Raw genomic sequence first — 16,799 nt, 5'->3', positions numbered from 1 at the left:
TGAAAGAGTTTCATTGGGCGGCTTGGACGCCCGTCTTCTGCCCAAGCAGCGCTGATTGGCGGGGGCGGCCTTGCCACGAGCTGGTGGCTTCGGGCGAGTCGCCGATTGGCGGCGGCGGCAGCTGTGAGGCGAAAGATGTCGGGCCGGGAGGCCCTCGACGCCAAGAAGCTGGTCCGCTCTCCCAGCGGGCTGCGGATGGTGCCCGAGAGCCGCTCGGCGGTGAGCCCCTTCGGGCTGGAGGAGCCGCCGTGGGTGCCCGATAAGGAGGTAACGGAGGCAGCGCAGGGCGGGGAAGGCGAGGCTCCAGCCGCTCCCCATAGCGTTTCCCCTCAGAAATCCCGCCTGAGGAACCTCGGGGGAAGGGGAGACACCCCCCCAAAAAAGAAAACCCCATTCCCTAAACTGGGCTTGGCTCTCCCTCGCCGGCCTCAGGGTCTCTCTTTCCCCGCCTCGGCTGGAGAAGGAGGGCCCTGCCCTGACAGCCCCCCGGTTGGGCCCTTCGCGGAATGTCCTCGCTTTCTATATATCATTTATTTGTTGGGTTTATATACCGCCCTTTGTATCCAGAGACCCCAGGGCGGTGCACAGCATTAAGAACATAATTTACGAGGCATAATAATAATAAAGACATAATACGGAACATCACAATAGGGTTCCTGAGGGGTTGAACAAGCTGACCCTTACGGTCCCTCCCAATTATGAAATATGATCACGGTAGCTTCCCTGCAAGTAGAAAGCCAGCGCCTTGCGCCAAGGTGTATGCTGCAGCTGGGAGCACTTTCGTGTGTGTGTGTGTGTGTGTGTGTGTGTGTGTACATACATACACACATTCTTTTCAGCATGAAATTTCTCTCTCTCTCTCTCTCTCTCTCTCTCTATTATATATATATCTAGAAAAATTCCATGCTTAAAAGCATAGGAAAGATTTTGACCTTGGCTTTCGAAGCATGTGGGTAGTCTTGTCTGGACAAGAATGTTTTTAGGAGGCGCCGAAAGGAGTGGCAAGGAGTCCCTTGGGAGGTTTGCTGGACTCCAGCTCCCATGAACCCCAGCCAGGGATGGGTGGAGTTGGGCATCCAGTGATGTCTGAAGGGTCATCGGTTCCTCATTCTTCCACTTGAAATTGATGTGCTAGCTTTTTTTGTTTGCAGGGAGGATTTTGTTGTGTGTGTTAGTGCGGCAGATGGGGGAGAGCATTCGGAAGCTGTATATCCCACCTGTAATCTGAACTCTATTCTGGTGGTAATCTGACCTGTTCTTTTTGGCCACCTCATTCTGCTAATGTGTGTGGATTTAGCTGCTTCCTCACCAAGCACCAACTCTGAAATTACACACTCCGAGTTAAGGATCAGCAGCAGTTTGTGCTGGGTGTGGGAGCTGATGAGAAGCCAGCACAGGAATCTAAAGGAGAGGCTAAGTAGCAGGTTATTTTGGTTGTGGAGTTCCTGAGAGAGGTGGGAAGCTGGAGGAGATGTGTTAACGGAAGGTCAGAGAGAAAACAGTTGCTGTAAATCAAGATGAGGGATGAGTGGAGCGTAAACCATTTTTCAACAATAAGGTAGGAGTGGTCATAATTTATTGACTCATGAGCAAGTCAAGGCCTGAGGAAGACTAAAGGTAGAAGCTGTGGAGTCTCAGAAGTAGGTAGAAGTGGCGGAAGACCAGACAAGTCTTCTGAGGCAGCTGTTGCATCAGGGAACTGCAAGGCATGGGGGGGGGGGATCAAGAGACAGAGCAACAGGAAGGTTGGGTATGTGTAAAGCAGTCAAAGAGGGAATACCCAACAGAGATAATAAAGAGGGAGTCAGGTCAAATGCAGGCCTCAGAGGAGGGTATTGAGGTGAGATGAGACATGGCTGAATATGAGAGAATGCTGTTCCACGTTCAATAACAATGTCAGGTGTGCATGAGCTTAAATGGCTTTTTGAGCCTTGAGACCCTTTGCACCTGGTTAGCAGAAAGATTGGCTTTTATCTTGCTTACAAAGGAATCAGGTTCCCCAGGAACTTCATGTTTATATGAGACAAAAGGATGTGTGAAATATATTTATTGGTAATCACAGTTTCTCAGTATCTTTTATCGATAATAACAGTATCCATTGAGGAGTCTCTTAGAAAGAAAAGTCACAGGTAAACTTCATTTTGGTTTGCATATTCCCTGTTGTAGTCTGTTTGCTTTGTGTAGTTGAATCTACCATATGGACTATACTGTATATTCAGCTCTAAAGCAGGGGTGGGGAACATGAGCCTTAAGATGTTGTTGGACTCCTAAGTCCCATCAGCCCTAGCCAGCATGGCCAGTTGTCAGGGATGATGGGAGTTGTAGTTCGACAATATATGGAGGGTCCTGGGCCCCCCTTCCTAGTTGTACTACTTGAAAAGTAATGGGCAGATGAGGTTATTCTTTAAATACCTTTCAGTAATTCCAGTTCTAACTTGTGTGTGTTTTTCTACAGACAAGACTAGGACACAATAGAAGTTAATGCATATAAATATGTTGATGAAGTACTAAATGCATTCCTTTAGTTTTGGGCACAAGTCTTCCCATATTTTCCATTACTATCTTCTAGTGTCCCAGATGCATGCAGTGCAATGCAAAGTTTGACTTCATAACCAGAAAGGTAAGAAGATGAACGCAAAATATACACCAAAATACGAAATCTTTTTCTGAGGCAAAATTGGCATCATCACTGACCATGATCCAGAATTAGGCATATGAATGTGACAGCTGGGCTGCTTTTGGGGGGAAAGGAAAAGTTTTCCCCTGAGCACTTTACTTATAATAGCTAGTGACAAAAGCCCCTCTTTAATTTTATGTTATGATTTGTCCACCTTGAACTGCTGCAGTATGAATTGTATTGAAGCTCCTTCCTATGTGCGTATTTCACTCACAGCAATTGTCAGTTGCCATAGTTTAGCAAAACTTGAATGAGCTGCAATGAGCTTTGGACTTGTTCACTTCTCCCACTTCCAGAAAAAGCATCCTTTTTCATGACCAGGAGAAGTTTGGAATCATCCCACTTCTCCTTAACCTCTAGACAAACTGTGGTCAGCACTATAGTTTGTTTCAGTTAAACTATAATGACTGTTAGCCACTGTCAGTTGAGACAAAGGGTTGTATTCAACCAACATCTACTCAGAATGCAGCCACTGGGTCCATTTATTACAATGGGTCTCCTGAGGAAATTTGTTGACTACAACAAACAAACAAAACAGAAACTTATGAATACCACCTCTCAGCTGTGTAGGGAAAGGAAAGGGGGAGGGGGGAGCATGAGCCAGAGGTACATTGCAGTGTCTTGATGTCTTATTAAACTATGGCTTAGCATGACATACAAATGTGGCCTTTACCTTACTACACATTAACTAGTAAATATTGCCACAAGGCTGCCATCTTTTGCTATGTTTAAAATCTTGGAGTGGGCAACTTTGACACATCTTTAATCTCTATTCAGCTTTTTTTCCAGACTTGCAATACATAATTATTCACTTTAAGTCATCCTGGGAACCAGTGACCACTCACTTAGAGTGCTATATAGGATGTTCAGAGACTAAGATAGGGAACACACTGTAGCGTATTACATTTTGACAGTAGCCTGCAGGTTTCTGCTCTTCCCCTGCAGTGAAGTTGAGTGCTTAAACATGAATTTCACAGTGTTGACACTTGAAGCATGTTCAATGTTGCATGCCTTATCAGAACAAGGAGAAGGGAGAACATTTTAATGTTCTTGATAACTACAATTTCAAAGAAGTAGACTTGAGCATTAGTAGAAGAGGGGAAGCAATTATTGTTGTGCATTATAAATCTGAAAAGGCAGCACTTCCTGAATCACCTAGATCAAAATACACTTTTCCATAGTTTTCATTTTGACAATCATTCTGGCACTCTTTAACTAGGCATCTCAAGGCTATCCCCTCCATACCCCAAACACTGCATACTATATTTATCTCTCATTGCGTTTCAGTCATATGCTATAGCCATCAGTTTTAACACAAAGCTCCGACTTTGCTGATACAGTTTTTCCTTTGTTTCTCCTTGCCCTCCCCCCAGCACCACTGCAGGAGATGCGGAAAGTGCTTTTGTGACAAATGCTGCAGCAAGAAAGTGCCTCTTCCTCGTATGTGCTTTGTTGATCCCGTGCGCCAGTGCGCCGAATGTGCTCTCATTTCTCAAAAAGAAGCAGAGTTCTATGACAAGCAGCTCAAAGTGCTTATGAATGGTAAGTACTAAGCATGGGCTGCCCATAGCCAGATTTTTGCTTTTTTTGCTGGGCATGGGAAATTAGAGTTGACTTTGGAGTTCTGTATTAAATCTAGCATGATAAACGACAGTGTGATTTGCTGTTTGATTCTATAGAATTCGTACTTAACTATGTAAGAGGCAGTATTTAAAGGTCTGTTTTGGGCAATTAATAATCATCTGCTTTTAAAAATAAATGGTTATAATATCAGAAAGAAGGCAACTTTTTTAAAAAAATGGTGCTAGATAAAAATGCATTCTCGCCAGTTTGGGAATCTGTCTGCAGTGTCAGATCATGAAAATGGCAAATCTCAGTCCTTTTATAGTAGCAAACGGCCATGTTGCTCTGTCAAGATTATTTTTCTTAGAAATGTTCTTTGACACTTTTTAATGCCTATTCTGTGTGTTCAGCTTAATTTGACATTCAGGAAACCATACAAAGTCAGCAACAAGCTCAGTGAATAAGGATGGCATGTTCTGCATGTGAGTTTAAAGGATGATTCTTATGTAATAGTGTCCCTTTGTACATCATTCACATTTCAGTATCTAATAGACACAATTCTTGCCCAAATTGTAAACATGCAAAATAGACCTCTATCCAATGTAGAAAACTTTGATTTCAATTTGTGCAGTTTTGTTTCAGCTCTTTCAGAATATTTAGATTAAAAGCTACAGAGCATTCAGCATAAAGAGAACAAGGGATTTCTTCTTATCAATTTACACTGGAATAGTAACCTGCAAGTCACTCTTTTCAGTGCAAAAATAAGGTATATTTTCCTAAGCATAATGTAGTCAGAAACGTCCTAGTTCTTCTGAATGGTAGCTTAAACTCATAAATGACTTCATATCATATATTATTATATTTGATTAATCATGATAGAACATGCTGTCGCTGCTTTTTCACTTAAAGTAGATCTGGGAATATTTAATAAACCATTAATTCATAGCTACCTGTATTGAGGCAGGTTTAGAGCCAGATCTTTCAAGTCATTACCTTAATTATAAATTCTAGGCATAATTAAGTGCATATTTTTCTTTTTCCACTCCCCGTTTCCTGGCTATCTAGGTGCTACATTCTTTGTAACTCCAGGGACATCAGAAAAGTCAGAGATGATGGTTTGTCGACTTTCCAACAACCAGAGGTAAGAAGTGTGCTTCATTGGCTACTAGGACTTGCTCAGCAGTTAAGTCTTATTCTTCATAGTGCTGTTGCATAAGCTGCATTTCTAGATCCTTATTGCTGCCCAAGAATTGATTTTGCCAGTCTCTGTTCCAGCTGTTATAACAACCTGTAGTTTGGGCTGTTGAAACTTGCAGCACACTTCAGTTTGATTTGATATTGAGTAGCAGTAAATCTGTGATCTCTGAATCCATCCAAATAACAGCTGTTTCTGGGCAACTAATGTAGGCATTTATATTGTTTTCAAAGTAATGCACCACATAACCAAAAGCATCAGTAAAAACTGATTTTGAACCAGTATGGCACTGATACATAAGTTTCGGTGTAAAGTTTTGAATGTACAAAAGTAACCTTGGAGTGAGGTGGGAGGGAAACTCCATCTGGTAATTCAACCTGCTTAATTGATATCGACAAACTTTTTTCATTACAAAAAATCTAAGCAGTTTCACATATCTACAGCATCCATTCTTTCTTTTTGTGTATTTGGTTGCATCTTTCTGGTGACTCCCATGCATCATTCTTGCTGTAGATGCTGGGTGCAGTACCATATCCTAATACTCTAATGCAGTGGTTCCCAGTTACCTAAGTACTGTGGGCCCCCTGTTTGCAAAAGCCAAGCCATGGACCCCCTACTTTTGAAAATTTTGATAACTCTATGGTAGTTTTTGTTATTCAAATGGTTCTATGGATCCCCTGGGTGGGTTATATGAACCGCCAGTTGGGAACCACTGCTTTAATGGATTATGGATCGTTCGCTATTTTTACTCTTATGCATGAACTAGAGGAGCAAACATTTCAGAAATGACCATTAACCAAAATTTTATAGCTCATGGACAGTCCCACTGTTGTTGGCCTTACCTGAAAGTAATTTCTACTGGAGGACAATCTACCAGATGGGTAGATACTGCCATCTATCACCCATAGGATTGCAGTGTTGAGGAAGTAGATTGCCTTGCAGTATGCAGACTCCAGGCCAGAAGTTGCTCTGGTAGGTCAAAGACGAACAGAAAAATGCAGGAGGAACACAGAGCAATGCAAATATCCATGTAAAACCAAATCATCAATTTGCATGACCTGTGCTTCTTGAATTGCCAATCAGAGACAAGGTAATAGTGCAATCAGCAAACCAACTTTAGACAGCTACCCTACCCACACAACCAGGGTAGGGTCTGATGGTAATCCTTGATGGTAAAGAGGGACTCCAGCCTGATTTTTTTAATAATAGGTTTAGGAATTTCACAATGGCCCTCCAAGACATGTCTTGTTTGTGCACCATGAATGCAGTAGAACTCTGAGAATTACTCTGCAGAATTCACTGCCTCAATAGCCTAAATTCTTCACATAGAATGTGAAGAATCACCTCCTGCACTATCTACCATTTCAAGAGGGACCTGGACACGAGACGGAAGGAATCTGGTGGAAAGGACAGCAGAATTCACTGCTCTTCTATATAAACAAATTTCCTGCACATTGCCTTCTGCTGGCATGCTGGTTTACTAAACTAGAACTGTTCTCAGTGACATCTAGTTCCTATATTTGGGGGTGTTTGTGTCGAGGCGGTTTTTAAATGAAGGAGCATTCAGTCATGAGCCCCCTACTTGCAGACTGAAGTAGTGCAGGATAACCACCTAAGTAACAGTTGTACCTAAATCTAATGATCTTTGCTATGCTTTGCCAATTTAAAAAATCAAGGGATCTATATTAGTAAAACATGTGCTTCTTACCAGTGTGACTGATAAGTATTGCGAGCCCTGCAGATTGACATATGGTGGTGTTCTCCTCTTTTGTGTGTAGATACCTATTTCTGGATGGAGAGAGCCATTATGAAATTGAAATTGCACAGATTTCCACAGTCCAGATACTTACTGAGGGATTTACTCCTGGAGGTAAATCTTGTACAGAATTAACTGATGTTTAACCAGCAGCTGGTAGTGTTTTGGCCTACCCTGAAGGCAGGGATGTTGCTCTGTTACCTTGATTCAGGAAGCCTGGCCCAGTGCTTTTTATACATTCGGAATTCAGTCCTTTTACCGATGACCAATTCAGTAGAATTCTGGCTTAACTTAAGTGCAGACAAAAAACAGTTGGCTATTTATTCCAAATCAGTATATGAATTTTGGGTCGATCCCTATAGTTCACTGCTTTTTAACTTCCTTTGTTGTCTTAGGGTTGCCAGGTCATAATGTTCCATTGACAGTAGAAGCTACAAGTAGCAGAATCCCCCTATCCAGGTCTGTATTCCAGACCTAGTAGCCCTGTTTACTGTTGGCTCCCTCCGTTGCTTTGTTCTTGTTAATAGTACATGTCTCAATCGTACTTTCTCTTTTCTTAATTTATTTTTATTTATTCAATTTGTATACTGCCCGTTATCCATAGATCTCACGGTGGTTCACAACATAAAAATAGAAGATAAAAACAAGAACAACAAAACCACAAACCAATAAACCCTCATCTCCTCACACCCCCTCCCACAAACATATTTAAAAGGCCTGGATGAAGAGGAGTGTTTTCACTGGCACCTAAAGGGGTATTATGAAGGTGCCAGCCAAACCTCCCTGGGGGGAGCGTTCCACAAATGGGGAGCTACTACGGAAAAGTCATGTTTTTGTGTTGCCACCCTCCTGACCTCTCATGGGGGAGGCACACAAAGAAGGGCCTCAGACAATGATTGCAGGGAGCTGGAAGGTCCATATGGAGAGAAGCAGTCCTTTCTCATTGGCTAGATGTCGCCATTACCCATTTTTTTCTCCCTTTATTTTTCAAGCTACTGCCTACTTTGTCCCACTTTCTTTTTGCCATCCTTCCCTTTACAAACCTTCCTAGAATTCCACATTTTCTCTACCCACAATAGACTTCAGTGAGGTTTCTGCATAGCTCATTCTTGCTTTCAGTTCCTCTAGCCTATTTCTATTTTTAACCTTCTAAATGGGTCCTTCCCTTGCCTAGTTCTCGACTTTCCTTTAACTCCCTTGCTTTTGAGTTCCATTCCCTCACTTTTTGTAAGTTCTCGGACTTTCCCCAGTCCTCTATATGAAATGTAAATTCCAAAAAACCTTTAACTCACCTTTTCCCCCATATAAGCTGAACAGGAAACAGCTTTCTTGTTCCCCAAGCAATTAAAACCATCACACCAGTTCTAGATGCTTCACTGCCTGGAGAAGAACTGACTGCTTCTTTTCAGATGGCACTTACTTCTGTGTTGTGAGGAGATCATAATCCTGAAGCACCAACTGCAAAAAGTATGAGGTATAACTGACTGGCAATGGTTAACACAATGGCAGGCAGTTATAGCATCACAGAGAGCATGCTGACTACAGTGAACGCTCTGGTCGCGAACGTGATCCGTACGGGATGCACGTTTGCAACCCACATCATTCGCAACCCACATCTGTGCACGTGTGGGTTGTGATTTGGCACTTCTGCGCATGCACAAAGCACGATTTAGCGCTTCTGTGCATGCGTGACCGCCAAAACCGGAAGTATCCCGTTCCGGTACTTCCAGGTTTTGGTGGTCCGCAACCCAAAAAAACGCAACCTGAAGCGGCTGTAACCCGATGTATGACTGTATAGGGCATTTGTTTGCAATCTGGGACAGGCTGCTAGCAACTTAGTTTCCATGTAATCTGGAAAAAAGTTTCTAGCCCTCATGACTGCAGATTAATATAATGCCAACAGATGCTGAAGGATTGGAGGTGATGATTTTTTCTTCAACCTTTGTGAGTTGCCTACACATCAAGATATATTCAACTGTTAAGCTTTTGGGTTTTCCCATTTGTGAGTAATGAGCATATTAAAATGCATGCATTGTTTGTCAGGTGTAGGATCTGATATTTGTCATGCTAGATAAATTCACTAAAGTTATTGTCCTATAAATGTTTTAGTACCCTGTCTGTTTATGCATACATGAATTTTAGAATCATCTCTTCATTGCTTAATGAGAAACAAGAGCAGAGCATATTTAAAAAAGGCAGCCACAGTTGTATCATTTTGTTTCATTGCTGAATCTGATTCTTGGATTCTTACTATCCAAAGACATGACATAACCACTTTTTTGCCAAAACTGACAGCTGTTTACAAGACTGTGCAGGGTCTTGGAAGTGAACATCATAACCTCCTCTCTCTCTCTCTCCTCTCCCCCCTCCCACCATGTGACAGTATAGATCATTTCTTAGCATTAGTAAAGCCTTCTTGTTTTTATTTGCCAAATATATAAAAGCACCCTTACATCGCTCTCATAGACTTCAAACAACCAATTAGGATTCATTTCAAAGCTTCCCGTTATTTGGGCCCAGATGAAGAAAAATGCAAGTCCACATTTCACAAAGCACAGACAGTCTGATGATTTTAAATCTTACTTTATTAGGTCTTCCTCTGTGTTTTTTAACAAGAGATGCAAAATGCAAAGCAGGCAATATGTTGTGAAATTTCTGGTTTAAGATTATTCAGTAAACAATGCACTGAGCATGCCCAGTGGGTTTTTTAAAAGAATATGCTGCAAATTTGGAACTCTGAGTCACCATTTGGATGCCTAGAAACTGCTTCCAGTTGCCAATAGCAACTGGGTAACTTGCTAAAAAGCAGTGCTGACAATGTTAATGAAAAATATGTGGGTCATAATGCACCTAAATTTCATGGTGCTGCTATTCATGAAATATTTCTGTTTTGGCGGATCTTGGGCTAATGTAGTAACTAAATGTTAGTAACAAAAATGAATGCTTTCTGATAATCTTTAAATTGGGGATGGTATAGCCTGCGTAGCATGAAGGAAGAGGCAGGGAGAAAGAGAGAGAGGGTTGGACCTGCTCACTTTTGGCTATTGCCCAATTCCCTGCCAATAGGCCCCCAGCAGATTACTCCTTGGGGAATACTGCTCTAAACAGGTTGTCTGCAGCTGCTCTAAACAATAGGCTGCTCATCACTGTCTCCATCTATTAGATGTGTGTGATGAGATGGCTGTGTTAGGGCAATCTCTGAAAAACGTCGCTAGCCCAGAGGCATGTCAAATTCATTTGGGACCTGGCTGAACTTTTACATTCTTGTAGTTTTAGTCACAGAAAAAGGAACAGGAGGTGTGGGACAAAGAAGTAAAAGTATAGTAAGATTTAGGACTAGTGATTCAAGCAGTATTTCTTTCAGTAACATTGATTGTATTTATGCACACCTCTAGCCTGTATATTTCTTCCAAATGCTTTAATCCAACTGCAATCAAATCCTTTAATACTTTGGCTGTGTATGAAATCTTCTTTTTAAAACTGAACACTTTCTTACTCATTTTTCTTGATTGATCTTTCTCTTCATTGCTTGCCTGCCTCCTTGATGTAGAAAAAGACATTCATACTTACACCAGCCTCTTGGAAAATGAACACATTATGGAAGGTCAGCACTGGAGCTCAGTTTCTTCTAAGCATGCTTTTTGTAGCTCTCGTTCAATGCATGTTTTCTGCTGCAGGCTTTAGGGCAAATGTACCTGGGTAGGGTGGGGGATTAGTGCTCAATTTAAAATCCATCTATTGTCTGATGTTCTGGAGAAGGTTAAGTCCCCTTTTTATATCCAGCTTGAACCTGTTATTAAAAAAAATTGTCTGGCTCAGCTATCAGCCAACCTGTTCATATTTGCCTCCTCCTTTGACAGCCAGGTTTGGACTGAGAGATATTCCATCAAAGAAATGAAAGGTAGAGGAGGAGTGGGAACAGCCATGACTTGAACATGATGGAATAGGGTACAAACAGAGGGTAGTGCCTCTGTAATCTCACTGGAATGGACCACAGAGGCTGTACTGTGTATATCAGCACACATTGGACCTCCCAGATGACTAGGAATAGGTGCCTTTTGCAGGGTTTTCTTCCAGTGCTGTTTGTGTACCTGCTTATTCATGTCCATTGGAGAGATTTGTTTTTCCTGTTGTTGTTTTTTAAAGGGGCCATGACACCTCTCTGAAAGGAGGTTTTAGAGTTGTGTAATTACAACTCTAATTACAGCGGGTGGTGCTGTGGGTTAAACCATGAGCCTAGGACTTGCTGATCAGAAGGTCGGCGGTTCGAATCCCCGCAACGGGGTGAGCTCCCATTGCTCGGTCCCTGCTCCTGCCAACCTAGTAGTTCGAAAGCATGTCAAAGTGAAAGTAGATAAATAGGTACCACTCCAGCGGGAAGGTAAACAGCGTTTCTGTGCGCGGCTTTGGTTTGACAGAAGTGGCTTAGTCATGCTGGCCACATGACCCGTAAGCTGTATGCCGGCTCCCTCGGCCAGTAAAACGAGATGAGAGCCGCAACCCCAGAGTCGGCCACGACTCGACCTAATGGTCAGGGGTCCTTTAATTACAAGTGAGATGGAAAGAAGCAGGAATACTGGGGAACGCTTTCACACAACATGCCAGGCCTGGATAAATGTCAACAGTCCTGCAAAGGATAAATGCATTGCAACTGTAAGCCTTGTAGATAGTTTCAACAATGGCCTTCTGTTGGATGGGGGGGGGGGAGAGAGTGATGTGGTGGGCTCCTTAGCTAAGCCTCCATTATGGTTTCCCTGTTGCATATGGCTGTCACCGCGCATGTGAGAAGTAGCAAATGGAGTGGATATTCTAGGCCCGCCTTCCCCAACATGGTGCCTTCCAGATGTTGGACTACAGCTTCCATCATCCCCAACCATTGGCCATGCTGGGTGAGGCTAATGGAAGTTGGAGTCCAGAAAAATCTGGAGGGCACCAGGTTGAAGAAAGCTGGTTTAAGAGGCATCACTTTTAATGCAGTGAAACAGTATAGTTGTGTGTTTTTTATGCAAGGGTATTTAGAAGCTGGTTGCGTGTACCCACCCTTGTTGTTGTTTAGTCGTTTAGTCGTGTCCGACTCTTCGTGACCCCATGGACCAGAGCATACCAGGCACTCCTGTCTTACACTGCTTCCCGCAGTTTCGAGAACACTACCAGCATGAGTCTGAAGTGTCAAATAAGTTTTAAAATGCTGCAGCTTCATATTATTTGAAAAATAGCGTTGAAACCAGCAGAGCTTCCTGGCTGTCATTCAGAAAGCACAGTAAGCAGTGAACTCTGATCCATGGACGATTGTGTGTCTTCTCCAAATGTAAACTAAACTGCTGTTCCACAAGCCGCTGTTTGTGCTCAGCCAAACCTAGTGGATTTGTGGAGAGTGTTGCAGGTCCAGCTGTCTGCCCTCCTAGTTTTTCTCATGAGTCACGCTGCCTTTCTGGAAGAGTTCCTGCATTTCCCCCCTGGTGCCTAAATTGATTGGGGATTCCGTTTTAACATATTTTACTTGGGTGGTAAAGAGAACTAAAAACTCCACTACAATGATCTTATATGCTGTACAGTGGTACCTCGGGTTAAGTACTTAATTTGTTCTGGAAGTCCGTTCTTAATCTGAAACTGTTCTTAACTTGAAGCACCACTTTAGCTAATGGGGCCTCCTGCTGCCACCGTGCCGCCAGAGCACGATTTCTGTTCTCATCCTGAAGCAAAGTTCTTAACCTGAAGCACTATTTCTGGGTTAGCAGAGTCTGTAACCTGAAGTGTATGTAACCTGAAGCGTATGTAACCTGAGGTACCACTGTACAGTATAAATATTTCAAAGCTTTTAAAAACTTTTTTGGGGGGGTAATCCAATAATGCACACTAAAAATGATTCAAACTTAGTTTTGTTTAAGAACTTATTTTTATTGGAATACTTAAAATATTTAAAGACATCATGATTCAGTAACATGCACTTGGCTTACTATGGGTATGCTGTCTGCTCCTGGAAGGAATCCATCAACAGAATGGTAGAGGGAGGCAATTTTTGGCAGTTCTCTCCCATCTCCTCCTAAATAGGCTTTGATGGGTTTGAACAACATTGGATACTAATCGGTTTAAATTTTAAGTGGAAAAAGTTGCAAGGTATATTCCTCTTAGCATGATCAAGCTGTGCATTGGCTGTGTAGCTATTTCTTCGGTGTAGCCATCTGAAAAAAAAAGTTAATTAGAATTTAAAAACTTGTCCTTGACTGCTGTTATATGATGCTGCTACTTTTGTTATGAAACACAGCATTTTTGGAAACAAAAGTTTTTCACACAAAAATACAGCAACTTTCCATAATGGGAAAAGTTTCCATGCCACATCATTGCTCATTGCTGAGTTAATCAGGCAGTGGCAAGACCATCTGCTCCCTGCTCCCTGCTCCCATCCCTCTCTTTTGTCTTTTCTGGTTCAATGTGACTTATGTAACCTGCTGCTGAGTTTGCTTGCTTGCTTGCTTGCTTGCTTGCTGTTGAATCAGGTCAAACTCTCTCTGCCTTTTGCAACAATATTAAACAAGTCAAGGCCTCGGCACTGTGCATGCCCCCCTCCCCCGGAAACTGAATAAATTAATCCAAGCAAAATTCAAGGAAGCATGACATTATTATTATTATTATTATTATTATTATTATTATTATTATTATTATTATTTTATTATATTTTATTCTGCCCTATACCTACATTGGGACAGGACCTTTGCTTGGGGAAATTCTTCTGGTACTGTGGATGGAAGAATTCACCAGCTTCAGCTGAATCCTCATTTAAGCCCCAGGCTTGCAAACAAACAAACAAATCAGACCTCAGGATTCCAAATATGTACATTAATACATTTGATCAACTTGTATAATACTTATTGCAGAATTGACAGAGTGGGAGCGAAGAGGGTGGTGATGCCAGTGTTTTATAATCCAGAGCCTTTACACACACACACACACACACACACACACACACACACACATTCCTTTTTTCAAGTACCACTGCCTTTGGAATACAAAATACAGAGCAGACTAGGCCTAGTCTGTTATGTACAGCGTCAGCTCTGCATTTTAGTGCCATTTGCAGAAGGTCTGCTAATCTGCAGGACGAAAGATGGTGTGAATCTGGAATTTTATTTCTGAACTGTCTCGTTTGATTGAATCCCAATCCTCTGAAGCCAGAAATTTTGGGGAAAGCATTCAGTGGTCCATGGATGGGACTGTTTCACTCTGTGACCATCTCCATCCATGCTTACAAACCTCCAATCCTTCTAATATAGCAGGAGTCAGCCCTTCTTCCATCTGGTTACCTTTGGCAAATAACATTCCACTGAATAAATGACACCTAGTATGCAAATACAGCACTTCTGTTGGTGCTGTGGGGTAGGATGACTGTTTGTTTGCCTAACACAGTTTAGTGCAAAACTCTTATAGACTCACCAAACATACATTCCCAAAACTAATGTTCTGTATAGTGTGTACACGGGGTATTGGAAATAGACAATTCCTCTCTGTTCAGCATTAAGCATGTTAACAAGAGCCCACATAACTGTGTGTGTGACTCAGAGCTAGGAGATCGGCATACTTGCTCAGCCACAGGCTTTTCTGCTTGTGGTCTTGACCATGTCACTACTCAGCCTGGCTACCTTACCAAGGGTTTTAGGCAAAAGTTGTATGGGTTGTAGCACCCCTGTGTTACAGCAGAGTGGGGTCACTCCACTCTGAACTAGAAAAATGATTAAACCCTCTTTTCAGTGGTTACTTTTTTCCCTTAGGAGGCAATACTCGCGCTACAGGTATGCTCCTTCTGTACAAGGTACCAGGGTTGGAGGAACTGAGGCAGTTTAGATTTACCGCTGGTGAAGACTTCAATTCCAACAAAAAGCTATCAGCTACTTGGCTAGCAGCCATGCATAAGGTAAATAGTTGAACTGCTGGATCATTGTCCTTCTGTGTCATGAGCAGGGAACTTTTTTGGCTCCATGTGGTCCAAGTATCAGGGAGTGGGGCAATCAACCTGACTAGCACATGGCGGCATTATGTTGCATGATGGCTCACCTGTCGAAATTCCTTGCTTGGAGCAATGTTAAAATAATTGTGGGGGGAGACATTTCAGAGAGCAGTTTGCCAAACTTCTCTGAAGCTGCTCCCACCCTTTTAACATCACTCCAGCTTCAAAGAACAAAGGGCTTTTACCTTGACCCATCAGCTGATAAGTGGAGATTTAGACCCTGCTGCCTTGGCTGCACAATCCTGTTTGCTGCATGAAACAGGGTGTGTAGCTATTGCAGGATTAAACCTGCCCTCCTGCCCATCAGAGATTCCCCACCCCTTGCTCTATGTGGTTAGCTGTAGAGGAATCAGCACAGAACAGTAGGAAACTGGTTCGTGTGCTTGAAAGCAAAAGGTGAATCAGTGTTTAAGGTGCAGGGTGTATGTGTGTTTTTGTTAAAAGGAATGTAATAGCGAAACAACTTCCAACCATTTCTCTTAGGAGAAATATTCTAGAACTGCTCATTGTTCCTTTGCCCAACTGTGAAATCTGTTATAACACACCCTTATTTCTGATTGTCTTGATCTTTGCATTTTCTAATGCATTGATAAATACTCAATTCAGCCTGTGTGGATGTTCCAAAAAGACATGCGCATTTAGTTAAAGCTGAGTAGTACTGCTTTGCTATTAGCATTTCTCCTTTTTTCCCTTTCATTGCAGGCAGCAAAACTTCTTTATGAATCTCGGGACCAATAACAGCTTCTCCAACTTGAGGGAAAAGATCAGCTCTAAGAATAAGCTTCTTACTATTTGCTAGTTGAAACACGGTAATAAGTATTTGGTAATAGGGATCCCCCACCCACCCTTTCCTATCCCAGACGTGGTTCATCATGTGAGCACTGGCCAATTACAATGTGAGTATTTGACCTATAAGTATTCACTTTAGTGTGCAATATGTAAACAGATTATTAATGCTTTAAATATAGCCTTGCATCTATGACTTTATATTTTGTTAAATCTTGTCTGCACTTAATATGTAAAATGAAGTGTGACCTGCACTACTGCTAAGTATATAGCACAACTTTTTTGTAGTACAAATTATGTATACAGTGTAATTCATTTTTAAACAAGGAAACAAACTTTATTTGATGCTCCAGAGAATAATAGCTTTTCAGGTGTGTAGATCTCAGGTTCTTTTTCTCCTCATATCCAAATGATCTATGAAAATTTGCCTTAGATGTCATTTTATAGAAGCTCCTCTTGTGGGGGATTTGTATCATGAGATAAAAAATTTCTTTTTTGTAAAATACAATTTACCAAATACCACAATTTGTCCTGTGTAATCTTTTTGAATGAAGCTTCTAGCAAGACTGATTTTTGAAGTTTTATATTCATGCTTTTTGTGGTAATTCTAGCATTGGCTAATAAAGCCTGATTAAACACTATGAGCGTGTCTGTGGTAGTATTGCTGTTGACTATTGCACAAGGTTTCATGCCAGGCTCAAACTGGTTACTGTGTAGACATGAAAGCAGAGGCAGGTACATTCAATGGGTCAGAGGGCTTCGTTACAAATTATGTTCTTTAAAAAATGTTTTTGGGTAAGAAACACCTACAACCACAACT

At 42.0% G+C, this 16,799-nt stretch overlaps 1 protein-coding gene across 2 annotated transcripts; it reads left to right on the top strand.

Annotated features, from left to right (window-relative positions):
- Positions 1 to 64: 64 nt before the first annotated feature.
- Positions 65 to 16,620, top strand: ZFYVE21 (zinc finger FYVE-type containing 21). 2 transcript variants are annotated; one of them, XM_081915439.1, is made up of 8 exons: positions 65 to 267; positions 2,570 to 2,620; positions 4,051 to 4,219; positions 5,306 to 5,381; positions 7,214 to 7,305; positions 10,742 to 10,795; positions 14,958 to 15,100; positions 15,896 to 16,620. In XM_081915439.1, the coding sequence occupies exons 1-8, from the start codon at positions 136 to 138 to the stop codon at positions 15,929 to 15,931; spliced, it is 753 nt and encodes a 250-aa protein (XP_081771565.1). In that variant the 5' UTR covers positions 65 to 135; the 3' UTR covers positions 15,932 to 16,620. The 2 variants fall into 2 exon arrangements, with proteins under 2 accessions (XP_081771565.1, XP_081771566.1); XM_081915440.1 differs by lacking the exon at positions 10,742 to 10,795 and having other exon boundaries at positions 68 to 267.
- The last annotated feature ends 179 nt before the right edge of the window (positions 16,621 to 16,799 follow it).

This window comes from Podarcis melisellensis, assembly GCF_964234715.1.
Source record: "Podarcis melisellensis genome assembly, chromosome: 1".
Classification (NCBI taxonomy): Eukaryota; Metazoa; Chordata; class Lepidosauria; order Squamata; family Lacertidae; genus Podarcis; species Podarcis melisellensis.
This window is presented reverse-complemented; position numbering and strand designations above follow the sequence as displayed.